Source organism: Typha angustifolia, chromosome 14, assembly GCF_048772165.1.
Source record: "Typha angustifolia cultivar Huaian chromosome 14, ASM4877216v1, whole genome shotgun sequence".
NCBI classification, from domain to species: domain Eukaryota; kingdom Viridiplantae; phylum Streptophyta; class Magnoliopsida; order Poales; family Typhaceae; genus Typha; species Typha angustifolia.
Genome location: NC_133252.1, coordinates 9,709,027 through 9,725,988, shown reverse-complemented (window position 1 = coordinate 9,725,988; position 16,962 = coordinate 9,709,027). Strand labels below are relative to the sequence as shown.

Below are 16,962 nucleotides of genomic sequence, written 5' to 3'. Positions count from 1 at the left end.
CTCGAGATCTATACTTGTTGAATAACTGATATAGATCGAAGTGTAACTTTTTGCTTGTTCATATGTTAGGAGCAGGATAACTCCATTATCCTTTGAACCCTATAACTCCTCTCTTTTTATTCGTGCCTTCATTATGTTTATATCTATTCTCCCTTCCTAGAGGAGATCATTAAATTATTACCCATACATAGTTTGCAACTTTATTGGATCAAAGATTCTGATGTTATCCCAGATTGGTCTACACACCACCTCATTCTAGACTGCAAACTGCTCTTTTTAAAGTACTCATGAATGAAGTTAAATTTTGCCAACAGATGTAACAATTCTTTTTTTGCTCACAATTTGGCCCAGTATGCTCTTTGCACCAAGGCTTCAACTGAAAGCTATTTATAACCCAGTCTAGCTCTTATAGTGCCCCTTAATTATAAATGAGGCGTCCATGAGTACTATATGAGCATTACTCAGTAACTCATCCATCATCCATTAATGTACAACAGCACAAAAGCACATAATATCTCCACCCCTTCCTTCCATAGACAAGAAAAAAATAAAATAAATAACCATTTCCTCTCAATTTTTTTAATACTTTTTTCCTCTAAATAAGGATAAAACGGTCTACAAAATGCTTAAACCTTCTCCCATGACAGCGATATTTAAAAAAATACAAATAAATGGATAATTAATTAAAAGAATCAGGCAAAGCCCCGCGAAAAATAAACGAATAAAAAAGGTACTAGAATTATTTATTTTGTTATATTATGCTAATCTAGTCACTAGGTAACACTACGGATCCATACAAAATTTTATGCGTGAGCTCTTACAGTACGACTAAATAAAACTGGGCCCCCCTTCGTACCTCTCTTTCAATAATGTAACTAGATTTTGACCAAACTAGCCCTCACAAAATTGTACCAAAACCACCGATTGGAACAACCATTTATATTAAAATAAAAATATCTAAGTTTTCATTCATAAAATGTAACACCCAGATGGATAATCTAGCAAAAATTACTTCTTGTTTGCTTTATAAGAAAATTTTCTCTATGATTTTTATAAATTATTTTTAAAATTTTATCGATAATTATATAACACATCTAATCGAATACTAGAATAGTGAAACAGTGCGAAGTCTCAAGTTGATAGCAGTTGGTTGGGAGTCACATCAAGCGTAACCTACATATATGCCTCTAAATTGTGTAGTCTATTATTAATCGGGCTACGTACAAATGTTGTCTGAAAGGACTAAAATAATAATAAAAGTTACCAAATATCCTCAAAAGTCGATTGGAAGAAAAATAAGCTTCACTTACGAGACCTTTGTCGCACCGTGAAGTTGAACCAGTCAATCTAAGCCTGTGGGTCCCTGAAGGATGCATCTCTGAGGTCATATACTGGGTGTCGTAATTTTGGGTGCGCAGGAAGCAGTTAGAAAAGGTGGACGCGTTTATATCGTTTCCCTAAATCCATATCGGCGTTCTCTCTCTCTCCTCTTCGTCGGCCGTCATCTGTGGGGGAAGCGGTTTGGGTCGAGAAATCTCAGGGATCGGCGTCTGGTCAATCTAGAGGGAGTTCTTTTGACTTATAATCTTGGGTCTTTACTTCTTCTTTTTTTTTTTTCCTTCCTTTGTTTGATCAAATTAGCCGGCTTGGTTGTGGAGATTGGCTTAAAGATCGAAGCTTTGGTGCTTGTACTGGTGCTGTGGATTGTGCTCCAATTTGGGCACACTTTCGTATCTGAGGGGTTCCGGGATGTGATCGGACTCACATCCTGGAGTAGTAGGCGTTCTTGAGATTCTTCACTGGTGAATGAATTAATTAGTTGTGGGCACGAAATTAGTGAATTCTGCCGGCTCAAATTATGTAATGGGTATCTAAAATTAGTATTTTGTAGTTAATTTTAAGTTGTGTGGTTTGGAACTTGTTGGCACTACTGCGGCATGTTTGGAATCTATTGTAATTGATTATGTGGGTTTCACTTGTTTGGATCCACGGGTGTGTGGGCGTGATGTTTATGGATTTCTGGGGCCGGAGAGAGGGGATTAATAGTGGGCAAGCTTAGAAAGGGGGCTTGGAATAACTTGAAATCATTTGAGCTCTTAAGATATTTTTTGGTTTCTTGATTGATGGAGGCTAACTTTGGAGGTGAAAGATGCCATTTTTATGGCGAAGCATCGGACTTGGGTAGGATTCGGAAGAAAGGCTTTGAGTGGGATTTGAATGATTGGAAATGGAATGGTGAACTCTTCATTGCCACTCCTGTAAATTCTGTACCGTCAGAGTGCAGAAACAAGCAGCTGTTTCCAGTTGAAGTAAATGGTTTGCCGTCCAACAGTTCATCCTCTTGCTCTGAGGAGACTGATTTTGGAATTGTTGGAAAGGGTAAAGGGGAAGCGGAGAAGAGGAGGAGGATTGTAACGGTGGAAGAGGATGAGCCATATGATGGAGCTGCATCTCTCAGCTTGAAGCTCGCAGAGCATGTTCTCCCGGTTGTCGAAGGTGCACTTTTAAATGGTGAAGAAAGGAATGGAAAGAAGAGCAAATTGCAAGGAGGCACTTCTAACCGTCCGATTTGCCAGGTCAAAGACTGTGGGGTTGACCTTAGCAGTTCTAAGGACTACCATAGACGGCACAAGGTCTGTGAAATGCATGCCAAGGCGAGCACAGCAGTGGTTGGAAATGCCGTCCAGCGTTTCTGTCAACAGTGTAGTAGGTCAGTACTCATCATCTTCTTTACTTGATTATTAAAGAGAACTGATTTTAATTTTTTGGGTTCTCGCTTAATTGTTGGGAGTCTTGTTTATTGGCAATTCCATTGTATAGTACTTCTATCCTTCCCTCATTTAAGATGTAAGTTTTCTCCATTATCATTGATTAATATTCACCATGAGACATTATCTCGAATATCTTTAGTAGTTAATTCATGTATAAGCCAATGGCCAGTGCCCGCAAAGAGACTTAATAATGAAACTTGGTGCAACCCTATAAAGAATTTATGTGAAGAAAATTATGTTGACAAAGTAAGGAAGTTAAGGTGAATGAACAGAGGAACCAACAAAGTTAAAAATGAATGATTGTATATGAGCTGGACCATCCATAGGATATGTTGCAATTGAATCCATGCAGATAACCTGAAGTCTAGACCTATCTGACAAAGATCGTATGGTGCATTGGCAAGGAGTTGCTTCATTTGTGTACTAGGTGCCTTGAGAGTATGGAGAAAACCAAAGCTGTTTTGGGAGGAAATAGTTACTAGCCTCATGCTTCCCTCCACCCTAGGTGTTGGCTGTAAGGACGATGTGTTCAAACTTCATTTGGCCATTAGCCCAAAATTTAGTTATATAGTCAATTGGACTCAGGAATTACAGAGTCTGCCTGTGTGAATATTTGTAGTCTTCAGAATCTCTGGACTGACATTGATGCATTCAATCTGAATTATGAACTACCATAGAACAATTGAAGAATATTAGTTAAAGTAAATTTGGTGGTGTTTAATCCTCTGGCAAGATTCAAACTTGAGCAACATAGAGCTAATGTCTTGCCCATTTCAAATATGACGTATAAATTTTGCAGATTAAATGGTGTGGTTCTTGAGGATTATATAGGAAATAAAATCCTTTTACTAATTAAACTAGTTTTTTTGTTGTTCAAGTTTTTGTAATAAATAATTAACTACACATGGATTTTATGTGAACATGCCAGATCTGATTACTCCTTTTCTTTATATTAAAGGTTGAAACTTCATCTAATATCTTGATCTAGATATGGAGATCATGATAAGTAGGAACTAGGAACAACTACTCGAAGCCAGTGGTTGGTGATATGAGGTTGCTTCATTAAATTTGGGGCAATTATTGCGCTGCTACATGTTGAACCTTGAATCTTAGAAATAAGAAGTGAGGTGTGTATGTAGTGGTTGCAGAGTGATTGGGAGTTTGCTGCTATGGACTACTATGTGGCCTGACATTACATGGATTCCCATACCACTGCATGACATGAACAAGTCCCTGCCTTCATTAGTATAGTGTGATGACGGTGCTAGTTACAATAACCTAATGTCTTAATCTAAAGTCTAAACATTACTGGCCATATTTAATTTTGTTGTTATGTCTAATTATGGATTAACTCAGTATTCCTTTAACATAATTTATTGTGAAATGTTATTAAATTTAGTAGTCTTACCATAGTGACTTCCTTATAATTGCTTGTCCAGATTTCACCTTCTTGAAGAATTTGATGAAGGGAAGCGAAGTTGTCGGCGACGTTTGGCAGGTCATAATAGGCGGAGAAGGAAAACTCATCCGGGGACCACTGCTGGGGGGGCTGACTTGATTGATGATAGAACAAGCAGTTATCTACTGATAAATCTTCTTAGGATCCTCTGCAATTTACACTGTAAGTAATTGGTACAACGTAATGCTTCCATGCTTTGATTTAGCTTATACGGTTCTTTTAGTTCCTTCTTAGTTCCCATCTTTTTATGTTTTTGTGCTTCTCATCCACATATGCAAAGCATTAAGAAAATGTTTTCATTCACTGCAAATTGTAGTATTGCTTTTCATGGTTTGACATTTCATCCAAAACCGAGACATTTCGCCAAGTCATTTCACGTCTTGGTCCTATCCAAGCCTAATAACAAACTTTTTAATGTATGTTTTTAATTCTAAGCAGGATTTGACTTGAATCTAAACTTGTACCTAATTCAATATCAACCTCATTGCTTAAATGCTATTAGACTTTGTGTGATGCATTGAAAAATAAGATAAGGAAGACTATTTATTAAAAGAAGTCCGAAATTGATACAATGTAACTAGAACCGAAACAGACCGAAACATTTCCTTTTCTAACCCAAAACCAAAACTGAAACTGAAACTTTCAACTATGTTGTTTTTCTTTATGATAAACGTTATCAGAATTTTTACTAGAAAAGTTTGGCATTTTTGTGAATAGAATCTTGCTCTATGTCAATAGGCAATTTTATGTCTGTATAAAGAGTTTTATGTGATAATCAGGGGCAAACATATCCTTTCCTGATTTACCAATGAGATGAGAATTGATGCCTGCTGGCATTTCAGTATAAGTTTGAGAAGAAGCAGAACAGAGTTCTTGAATTTAAATTTCTTCATGAATGTGTTATATAGATGTGCAGTATTCATGATTCTTTATTAGGTAGGCAAAGATGAGTCAGTATGACATGCTATTTAAGTGGCTTATGTGCAAAGAGATGGATATGTCTGGAGTGATCAACTTGATGCTTTACTGCTGGAGAACATGTTGAATTGAAAGTGTTTGAGATGGCTTGGAGAGTTTATAGAAGATGATCAACTTGCTTTCCCTTTTAATTAAATATGAATTATAAAGTACCACCTATTGTAGAGATATTAGTCTATAAACTGAAGAATTGCTAAAGCAAGATAGATGATCTGAATAGCATATTAGTATGAGATGTTCTGCTTCTTAATTTTCTTACTTTATTTTCTCTTGTTCAGTGTTCATTGATTATGTTGCCTTTTATTTGATGGATTTTGTTCCTTGAAAGAATTAGTGGAATTTCTTATGATGCTTGGCATAATTTAGGTTACATAAGTTTTTTTTTTAATAAAGATGCTCGTTTGTTTTCCTAAATGAAACCAGTATCACAGTCATCTGAAAGTTCAATGTTCTGCCACGTCATTTTGAATAATCCTCACAAGAAAGTGGCTATAATTTTGAGGTAGCTGTTGTGTTCCCTTTTTCTTTCTTTTCTGAATATATATATTCTGACCATCTTCATGAACTCTTTTTATCAGTCATGATTTTGGGTAACCTGATTAACATTTAGAAAGGGTTAGTGTGGTAGTTGCTAATGTTATTTGTCCCTGTTACTTTTTTTGGTTCTCTTTACTGGTTCTTCATATAAGAATCATTTTTACTATGATTTTGATATTACAGTATATGTACTTAATCAATGAGCATAATTATATTGTCCACTAATTGGTTATATTCTTCTTGCAGCTGATAACTCTGAGCATACAAAAGATCAGGACTTGTTATCTCATCTTTTGAGTAATCTTGCAAATAATTCTGGTTCATTTGATGCAAGAAACATTTCTGCACTCCTGCAGACATCTCAAACCCTGCAGAAACTTGGAAGTACTGCTGGAACATTCTCAGAGGCAGCTAATAATTTGGTTACAAATTCATCCCTTGCACAAGAGTCTTCCAGATTGTTATGTTCTACTTCTAAGGTGTCCTCTGCAAATGATGTACAGACTACAGTACCTACAGAAAATATGCATTCAAAGACAAATATAATGACAGCTACTCCAGGTGAGACACTCTTGTCTGTTTCTTTCTTCATGTTGTATATGTTAATTGTCGTGGATGTTCTCTCAGCAATATATAGCTTTTATTTATTCTATCATTCTCCTACAGAGCCTACTGCTTATAGAGCCAGGTTAAAAGATTTCGATTTGAACAACACATATAGTGATACAGAAGACTGTGGAGAAGGATGTGAAGAGTCAGCTACCCTTGCATATACAGGAACTGATTCTCGTAACTGTCCATCATGGATGCTGCAGGATACTAGACAGTCAAGTCCTCCACAGACAAGTGGTAATTCAGATTCAGCATCTGGCCAATCACTATCTAGTTCTAATGGAGATATTCAGGTACGTAATTCATGTGGCTTTGTTAGACCTTCCAAGAATGTGTATGTGTGTGTATATATATATATATATATATACCTTTTCTTGTCAATTTACAAGCCTCATTGTGGAAAAAGAAAGAGAACTTTCTTATCAATTTAGTGAAGTTTCTTAATTTTTCCGCTGAGAAAGGTATTTTGCGGACTAGGAAAGATTCTCCTTACTGGAAGGTGTAGTTGTGGCATGTTCCTTGCTCACATCCATAATGATCTTTTATCCACCAGTGTTAAGAGTTGCAAAGTTGACTCAATGTGCCTGGTTTCTATGCAATAGGCTGATCCTGTTAATGCATCATAATGTTTTTTTTTTTTAGCATTAACCTCTTTCCTGTATTCATCAGTCATTTGCCTCTCCTAGTGGGTTAGTTATATCTCACTTTTATAGCTACTCTTTGCACTACCTAATGTTAGAATGATTTCATCTTCCTAGGTTATTGCAAACATTTTGTTCTTGTATAGAGTTTAGATGGTTTAATGGTTACTTGTAGCAATTTCTTATTTTCTAGTTTTCACTTGATGAATCTGTGCTATTTCTTATTGGAGATGATATGCTTCCTTCTCCATTGAGTTTGTTGCTGGGAGGACCATGATCATCTCCCATTAACAACTTTGTGAACATCCTGTGAACTGCCCTCTCCCCAATTAGCAAGTAAGGGTGGGCAAGGGGAGAAAAGCAATTATTTTTTTCTTGTCAGGCTATTGATCAGGCAAAAGCCAGTAGTATGGTTCTAATCCCAAAAAAAAAAAAAAACACAAAGAAGACAAGGATAAATGGCAAATACCCACAGACATGTGGTCGAGAGCAATATTAATCAACTTATTTGTGTTCCTCTTTTTTTGTTCTTTCATTATGTTATGGCCTTATGAGTTTGATGATGGAATCATGGAAGAAATTTTTTTTCATTCCTAGCTTCATTGCTATCTTCCTGTTCTGACTTTTTAGTTCTTCGGCTTACCTCTCTATCAATTACAGTGTCGTACAGATAGAATTGTGTTCAAACTTTTTGGTAAAGACCCTCATGACCTTCCTCTTGTTTTACGAGCACAGGTAACCCATTTTTTTCAATTTCACATCTTAATATGACATGCTGTGAGCAATTTTGCCACAATTTAATATTTAATGCCAAATTTCAGATCCTTGACTGGCTATCCAACAGTCCTACAGAAATTGAAAGCTACATACGGCCTGGTTGTATTATTCTAACAATATATCTTCGGCTAGCTGAGTCTTCGTGGAAGGAGGTGTGGTTCTGTTTTTCAAACAATATTACGATATGTGTTCATCACTTATACTCCTTTCTCTACATTTTAATTATTTTGTCCTCCCTGTGCGCACAGCTCTGCAGCGATCTTAGCTCCTACCTGGATAGGCTTTTGTGTAGCTCCACTGATGAGTTCTGGAAGTCAGGATGGATCTATGCTAGAGTACAGCACCAAATAGGATTTATTTATAATGGTATGCTTGATTTTTAAAAAGTGATTCTCCATTGATGCTTTTGTAATATAAGCCATTGGTTCAGAGATGTGCAGAAATGTTCTTATATATTTTACTGTTGCTGCAGGTCAGACTGTGCTAGACACACATTTGCCTCTCATATTTCCTGACCATAGCAAGATTGTATGCATCAAACCTATTGCTGTTCCTCCTTCTGCAACTGTTAACTTTATTGTGAAAGGTTTTAACATAGCTCAACCAGCTACAAGGTACTTGTTTTCATTTTCACTGTACAGCTACCTTCGTTTGGCTTTGATCTTATTTATGAGATAATTCCGTGTTTGAGGAAATTTAATGATCACATATAATATTTATGCTGAAAGTAAGTATTACTGATTTTGTTTGACTTCTTATATTGTTTGGTTAATCATGTTGGCAGGTTACTATGTTCATTTGAAGGGAATTACCTGGTTCAAGAATCCACACGAGCTCTAGTTAAAAACACTTATATGGGTACTGAGAAGGAAGGACCTGAGTGTCTAAGCTTCTCTTGTTCCCTTCCAGATGTGAGAGGAAGAGGATTCATTGAGGTGCTGCTAGTTACACCTACCTTACTTTTTTAAGTCAAGAAAGAAAAAGTTATATCTATTGCTAGTTCCCCTCCCTTTTTTCCTTCTCTTTTTTCTTTTCCCTTCTTTTTATCCCTTTCTTATATATCTTGGTTAATTTTTTTATTAAATATTTTGAAGGTTGAAGATAACGGCCTCAGCAATGGCTTCTTTCCTTTCATAGTTGCAGAACAAGATGTATGCTCTGAGATTTGTATGTTGGAAAATGCAATTGATATAGCCACACACGATGATGATTCTCATGGAAGAGCAGATGCGGAAAATGTTAGAAATCAATCCTTACAATTCTTGAATGAACTTGGATGGCTTCTTCGAAGGGACAGCTTGAGGTTCAAGAAAACTGATCCTTATCTAGAGGCCTTTCAACTAAAACGGTTCCAGTGGCTTATTGTATTTGCCATGGAGCGGGACTGGTGTGCTGTTATCAAAAAACTTTTGGACATTTTATTTGGTGGAGCAGTAGATCTGAATGGGAAGTCTCCTCGAGAGATAGCTTTGTCGGAAAATCTACTTCACACTGCGGTACGAAGAAACTGCAAAGCTATGGTGGAACTTCTATTGAAATATACACCACATAACAGTTCCAAGGAGACTAGCACTGAAAGATTACTTTTTAGGCCTGACATCCTTGGGCCCTCCAACATAACCCCACTTCATATTGCAGCTTCCAGTAGTGGTGCTGAGAGCGTATTAGATGCGTTGATTAATGACCCTGAAATGGTATTTTCCTTGTTTAAGAATTAATGCTCTTTAGACCTACCATGTTATATATGATTTACCTTAAATTTTCTCCTTTCCTGCATTGATATATCAGCCAGGATATGTACTTCTTTACTATCTGATTGTTGATTTTATCCTATCTGTTATGCCAGGTGGGAATCGAAGCATGGAAAAATGCTCGTGATACAACTGGTTTCACTCCTGAAGACTATGCTTGTGCGCAAGGCCACAAATCTTACTTACTTCTGGTTCAAAAGGAAATCGACAGGCAACTGGAGAAACAAGTGGTCATCAGCATTCCTGGTGAAGTGTACCAAAAGAATGCCGATGGAGCAATACCCAACAGTATGAGTCTGGAGATCAGCAAAAACAAGTTGAGACCGACGGCAATGCCATCTTGCAATCTCTGTAGTCGGCAGCTAGCTCACCAGAGCTTCGGTGCCAGAACATTGCTGTACAGACCGGCGATGCTCTCCATGGTGGGTATTGCAGCAGTCTGTGTCTGTGTGGGCTTATTCTTCAAAACTCCCCCCGAAGTTTTCTTCGTATTCCCTTCATTTAGGTGGGAACATTTACGATATGGCTCTATGTGAGTACCACAAAGGATCGCTTGTATTTAAGTGAAATGATCTTACTATTTATTGTTGCAATTTCGTTTTTATTGCAGCTAGCCTGTGGAACTCTATTTCATTTTCAATATTGAGACATCTTTCTGATCCAATGTAATAGCAGTAGTTAATGTCATTATTAGCCAGCCTTCCTCTAATGGTAGGACATTAGTCCATGCATACCCCTTCTCACATGGACTTGGTCTCTAATCTTGGTCCGTTTTAATACTTACAATTTTTACACAAGGACTTGGAACAACAATTTGCCAGGTTAATTTCGTTGACAGCAATGAGTCTCTTTGAAATGATACACAGGTTAAAGGAAATGATGCTTGTTCTATAGCAGCCACTTCGTATCTATCTATTTATTAAATAAGTTTAAGACATGATATACATTATCGATATATTAAATTATAGTAAGGTTACTTGAGAGCTAGATAATTAGTCATGACTTTAAGATAATTATCTCTGTAATTTTGATTTCCATTGTATTAGATGAACACTGCGGAAAATAGCTTGAAGTAGAGATATTTCTTAAAGGGTGAGAAAACTAAATCCAACATAATATATGATAACTCTTAATACTAGGGAAAAAGAAAACCTTACATATATAATAAATCTGATATAATATATGATAGAAGTTAATTTGACATAAGAAATGAATCCATAGAGTACATTACCTTTACCGATAATTACAAAATTACATTTGGTTGTTTATATATAAGCGGTTAATGGATATCTGATATCTGAATTTGAATCTAACTAAAAAAACCTAGCTGAATTCAAGTATTTTTTTTTTTTCAAACTTCTATCTGGATCCGAATCTAGAACGAGTAGCAAATTTGCACCCATATCCGGTCTAATCCAAATCAGGTTATAGGTCTAATTAGAGTTAATCCGTTCCATTTTCAACCCTACCCTTGACACATTATCTTTTAGTCCTATATTGGATATTTAATACACTGGATATTAATATATATAAGTTTATTCCTAAAGATAACTAAAACTGAAAAGATATAATGCTATTAAAAATCGACTCATTAAGCTAAGCCCGTTGACACCCTACTTATAGTGGACAGTAATGGGCTATAATATTCTGGGCCATTGGGGTCAACCTATAATTAATTCCTCCTCCTATTAAGTTTTTGATCAAACTAATCCTCTTTCAAATTTTATTAACGGAAATAGAAGCTTAACACCAAAAAGAGATATATCTTACTTTAGCTATCAATCTATAATATATTTTTAAATAAGTCTAGCATTTTATTTTCTAAGAAAGATCTCTAAACATTTTAGTGTTATATTTGGGAAAGGGTATTCAATCTTTTTCACATAAAACATTAAAATGTTTAGTGTCTTATTGTTAAAAATACTAAATTATTTAATATTTTTTTTTAAGATGCTAAACCACTTAGTTCATAACTTTCTAATCAATAATTCTTTTAGACATATTATATGTCATTATGAAAATAAAAGATAAATGAATGTGATAGATTTTTATCATAGCTTAATCAGATCTTAAATGAGAAATATATAGGTAAAAGTATGAAAGAAGAAAAAATTAGAACATCTTAAGTTTGTGCATTGGTCACAAATATGTTATTGTGAAAGATACCAAAAGATTTTAGAATTAGAATGATGCAGTGATCTCCAATAGCTAACTGTGCTTAAAAAGAGAGGCACAAGAGCTAATCTAAATGTTAAAATTTTAATTTTATTTGCTAATAAAATGCTGAATTATTTAGCATTTTTCAAAGTAATACATTGAACAATTGTTCAGTATTATTTCTAAAACACTTTTTAATAGTATTTTAAAATTAAAATACTAATAAGTTCAGCTATTTAATCATAGTAAATCAAACCCAAAGTAGTACTGAGTTTATAGTGTGGACCATGTCGGTAAATGAAATTTGGGAGAGATATTATCGGTAGTATCTTTCTCAAGAGCACCCACCCATATCTACACATATTCCAAGCTCCCCCTCTAATGGCGTCCGCGTGCTCTCTCTCCTCCTTCCGCTCTCCCTCTCCCCTCCTCCGGTCGCAAGGCAACCAAACTAGTACTCGATTCCCCACTTCCTCTTCTAGGGTTTACTTCATTTGCGCCGTCGGTTCTCGCACCAGGACAGCACAGCCCTCTCATTCCTCTCGCTTTCGTTCTCGCCCTGGAGGCGGTGGCGGAGGAGGCGGTAGTGGTGGAGGAAGAGGAGGAGGCGCCAGGCGTGATGCACCGCAGCCGCGTCCGTGGCCGGCGGCGCCGCCACCAAAGCCGAAGAAGCGGCATTGGAAGGAGGGGGAGTTCCCGGGTGTCACGGAAGGGTCGGTTTCGAGAACCCCCAAGACGCCGATCAAGAACATGAAGAAGAAGGCCGACGACAAGGCGGCGGCGAAGGCATGGACAAGCACGGTCACCGAGGCGCTGGTTGAGAAGATCCAGAAGAAGCAGTGGGAGGAGGCGCTCGAGGTTATCTCTCTTCCCTTTTTAGATATCCCAAAATTTCGACTTTTAAATCGAAATTCGAAGTAAAGGTGCAATCTTTTGCTCGATTTACAGTTTCTTATGTCCTGGCTGTGTATAATTGTTTATCTTCTATGTGCACTGGGCGATCATAGGTGGCATACTTTGCTGATACGATGGTTTAGGATGGAAGATATGTACCGCAGTAGAAAGAGTAGTCTGCTAAAATTAGTTGTTAGGGTCTGTGTTAGTTGCCTGCAGCAAGAATTTGCAGTGTTTAAGAGTAGAATGCTGTTGTTCGAACAATATCTCAAACATGTTACATGCAACTGCAGGATCCAAACAGCCACCTACTGAATAAATAAGGGATAATTCTCTTGTCACCCTCCCCGAATTACCACTGTTTTTTATAATGATCCATTGAACTATTTTTTGGTACACAATGACACTTTGAACTATTAAAAATACCTCACCTCTTGACACCATAGACGAAATTATGGAAATGACCAAATTGCCCCTCCACTTTTATTAACATAAAATTATCTCTTGAGTTGCACGTGACTTGCAGGGGCAAATATGTCATATTTTTATCACATGATTATCACATAGCAATTTATGGATAAAAATAGATAAAAGAAACCTAATGGAAGGGGTGAGATGATGTATATTATAAGGTTCCCAGTATTGGGATTAAGATCGGTATCGACCGTCCAGAAAAATGATATGTATGGGCCGTGCTGAAAAATGATACGTACTGGTCGCTTATATCGGATCGGACTATTTGTTAATTACGTAAATTTTAAATATTATTTAAAAATGCTGAAACATTTCTAAAAATTTAAAAAAAAAGAGGAAAATAAGAAAATAAAAATTACTCTAAAATCTAAAAACTTAAAAATATATTAATTTACTTAAAATTTAAAATTTTGATGGATATCGAGTTCTCTCTCTCCCTTCTTCCCTCTCAACATTTAAAACTTATTCAAATAGACAAGGTTCTAATTTTTTTCTTTACTTCTTCCCCCTTCTCTCTCAAGCTCTTAGCAATTGGTGTTGCTACTTCACCGCAGCAGCAACAGTAGAGGTCGTTGGATTTACTCAGTGTGGAAAGAAAAAGAGAGAGAGAGAGAGAAAATGAGAAGAATTAAAAACTAAAAATAAATAATAAAAAACTCATCTGAGGTTGCCAGAGGTTTAGGTCGTTGGATCTTTGTTGGAGAATATCGCCGGAGATCTATTCGGTCGCCGCCAGTGGAAGAGATGAGAAAGAAGAGAGAAAAGAGAGGCCGGGGGCAGGGGGTTCTCAATATATTCTACAATTACTGTGTTACTATATTGTTGCTTTCTCTAAGCATAACTTTTGGTTGTTGCGCTTCTAATTTTGTGTTGGCATTGCACTGCATTATGTATTTTTAACAGAAGACTGTTACACATGAAGGCAAGAGATCTTTTTTGCATCTTTTATTAGGTTTCTCATAGATTGAGCTTTTGCCTCTGATACAATGATACCTCTGCCTTGTGTGTGCCTCTCTGAGCTGCCTCTATATGTTTTATATGTTTGTGTGTGGCATAGTGTAGAACTGTAGATACTGATTTCTTGTATAGCAGATTCTTTACTTGTTATGTCAGAATTTGTGTGATAATGTCTTAATTATTTGTTAGGTGTTTGAGATGCTAAAACAACAGCCCTTCTATTACCCAAAAGAAGGCACTTACATGAAGCTCCTGGTTCTTCTAGGAAAATCAGGTCAAGCCATCCGAGCTCATGAACTCTTTGATGAGATGGTAGAAGAAGGATGCCAACCAACTTCTGAGCTATACACTGCATTGCTAGCAGCGTACTGTCGCAACAACCTCATTGACAAAGCATTCGAAGTCCTCACCAAAATGAAGACACTACCCCTTTGCCAACCAGATGTCTATACATATAGCACTCTCATAAAGGCGTGCGTTGACTCAACACGATTTGATTTGGTTGACAACTTGTATGAAGAGATGGCTGAGCGCTCAATCAGCCCAAACACAGTCACTCAAAACATTGTTCTTGGTGGATATGGAAAATCTGGAAAATTTGAAGAGATGGAAAAGGTTCTATCTGGTATGCTGGAGAACAATAGTTGCAAACCTGATGTCTGGACTATGAATATTATTCTGAGCTTATTTGGCAACAAGGGTCAGATTGAAATTATGGAGAAATGGTATGAGAAATTCCGCAATTTTGGAATTGAGCCAGAATCCCGAACTTTTAACATTTTGATTGGCGCCTATGGAAAGAGGCGGATGTATGACAAGATGTGTGCAGTCATGGAACACATGCGGAAGCTGGCATTTCCATGGACCACCTCAACTTATAATAATGTGATTGAGGCATTTGCAGATGTGGGAGATGCTAAAAGCATGGAATACACATTCAATCAGATGCGTGCTGAGGGGATGAGAACTGATACTAAGACATTCTGTTGCTTAATAAGAGGGTACAGCAATGCAGGTCTCTTTCATAAGGTGGTAAGCAGTATTCAGCTGGCTGAGAGGTTGCAGATACCATCTAATACCTCATTCCATAATGCTGTGTTGTCTGCATGCGCCAAGGCAGGCGATCTGATGGAGATGGAGAGGGTGTTCAAGCATATGAAGGATAGGCATTGTGCTCCAGATAGTAATACATATTCCATCTTGGTGGAGGCATATAGGAAGGAGGGAATGACTGACAAGATTTATGATCTAGAACAGGAGTACCCAGGTATTTTTGAGAAGGTTGGGGAAAGTACCCCAGCTCAGGAGGATCCAACTATGTTTGCAACTGAGCTTGTAGCTTAATGAAGTGAGGTATGTCCAAATCCAATTTTAGGTTTTGGGCTCATTTAAGCTCCTTAGGGCTTTTTCCTTGAGGTCAAGGTTAAATTAAACCCCTCATACTGACACTAAAGTCTGCATGATGGTTGAGAGCGGCAAACAAGAGAGAGCATTTCTAAGGATTATATTTGTTTATATTTCTGCAAGGGAGCCTCCTTAATTGATGGTAGCTGCTGATAAAATAAATAGACGAACGATTCTTTTGTTTGGAGACGAATACCTGCCAATCGTCACCCTTTCGGATTATGCAATGAGTTTGTCCTATGGATGATGTTGTTGACATCCAATAGTTCTAATCATGTTGCTACTAATGAGATGTTTCTTTATCAGATTTTTGTTTAGTATGGAATTTGTGCATATGATGTGACTGTTTAGTGACTGACTAGTGTGATCCCAGTTGCACAATTTACCTGACCTTGTCGTCGACATGTTTACTGCAAACATGTATATTTGACTATTTGTTACTATGTTATAAAGATGTCAGATGTATGGCCTTGGTGGCGCTGATGCTCTTACTCTTATTTCCTGTTCTTGCTTATTTCTATACTCATCTTCATGATGATCTATTGAACTAATCCAGAGATGAGAATGCCACCCTTTTCATTTAACTACATCGACATAATCAATCAACGATGCAAACTCTTTGTTTTTTCCTTTCTAAATATCTGGCCACTTAGATTTCCTTCTGACTTTATTGAACTTTTATTTTCGTCAGGAGATTTGTGACATTTGTTGTTTATTAGACGAGCTGTTTCTCTGCATCCTTTGTAGTATCAAGTTGCAGAATTTGTATTCTCTTGGTTACAACAGCGAATGAGATGAAAATTCCACAATGATGGCAGCCTCATCCTCCAGAGTTGGACAAGCTCAACTTAGGAAACATTGACAGGTTGCGAGAAATTTGGAGTGATGAAAGGGACAGACGAATCTTTCATCATCATGCTGTTACTGTGACTGGATTTCTTGCTGGTCTATCCAGTTTATGGAGGATTTGGGAAATTTTTTTGTCGTCCAAAAATCCTGTAACATTTCTTATCTCTCATTTTTGTAATCTTCTTTTTTTTATTTAATTTTGTTCCTTATCTAGGTAAGAAGCATCTTGCGGACTCCTCTGAGCATGAGCAATTAAATTCAATCCATTATTATATGGCTTGTTCTTTATAGAAGTGCTGACCCTAATTTGTTTAGAATATACTCTAAATATATTTGGGGAAACTATAATTTGCCCGATTTTAATTTTCTCCCCGTATTTTGAACTTAAACACTTTGACTTAATTGTAAGTCAACCATTGACTAGAACATAAAAATATTCAACTACCCCCATAGACCTGTAATCTGATTTAAAGAGAGTTGGGATTTCTCACGGTGGAAAATATTAATGGCAATGAACTACCTCGATTGACAATTAATAGACGAAAAAAAAAATCTAACAATAGATAATTTGATCTATACAAGTAGATAATAATATATTAACTGCTTAAATTTTACTAAATATATTTTAACTCGTTGTAGTTTGGCATAAAAACTAATCGTTACTCATCGGTCAAAAGTGGTTCTATCCATCGATGAAAATT

The 16,962-nt window shown here is 36.8% G+C and overlaps 2 protein-coding genes across 2 annotated transcripts; both read left to right on the top strand.

Moving 5' to 3' along the window:
- The first annotated feature begins 1,455 nt into the window (after positions 1 to 1,455).
- LOC140775502 (squamosa promoter-binding-like protein 6) lies at positions 1,456 to 10,232 on the top strand. Its single transcript, XM_073118848.1, has 11 exons — positions 1,456 to 2,710; positions 4,211 to 4,392; positions 5,992 to 6,306; positions 6,412 to 6,650; positions 7,659 to 7,733; positions 7,820 to 7,927; positions 8,024 to 8,141; positions 8,248 to 8,389; positions 8,560 to 8,710; positions 8,870 to 9,469; positions 9,622 to 10,232. The coding sequence occupies exons 1-11, from the start codon at positions 2,124 to 2,126 to the stop codon at positions 10,060 to 10,062; spliced, it is 2,958 nt and encodes a 985-aa protein (XP_072974949.1). The 5' UTR covers positions 1,456 to 2,123; the 3' UTR covers positions 10,063 to 10,232.
- Positions 10,233 to 11,980: 1,748 nt separating this feature from the next.
- LOC140776830 (pentatricopeptide repeat-containing protein At3g06430, chloroplastic) lies at positions 11,981 to 15,906 on the top strand. The gene is made up of 2 exons (XM_073120714.1): positions 11,981 to 12,541; positions 14,198 to 15,906. The coding sequence occupies exons 1-2, from the start codon at positions 11,981 to 11,983 to the stop codon at positions 15,350 to 15,352; spliced, it is 1,716 nt and encodes a 571-aa protein (XP_072976815.1). The 3' UTR covers positions 15,353 to 15,906.
- Positions 15,907 to 16,962: the final 1,056 nt, after the last annotated feature.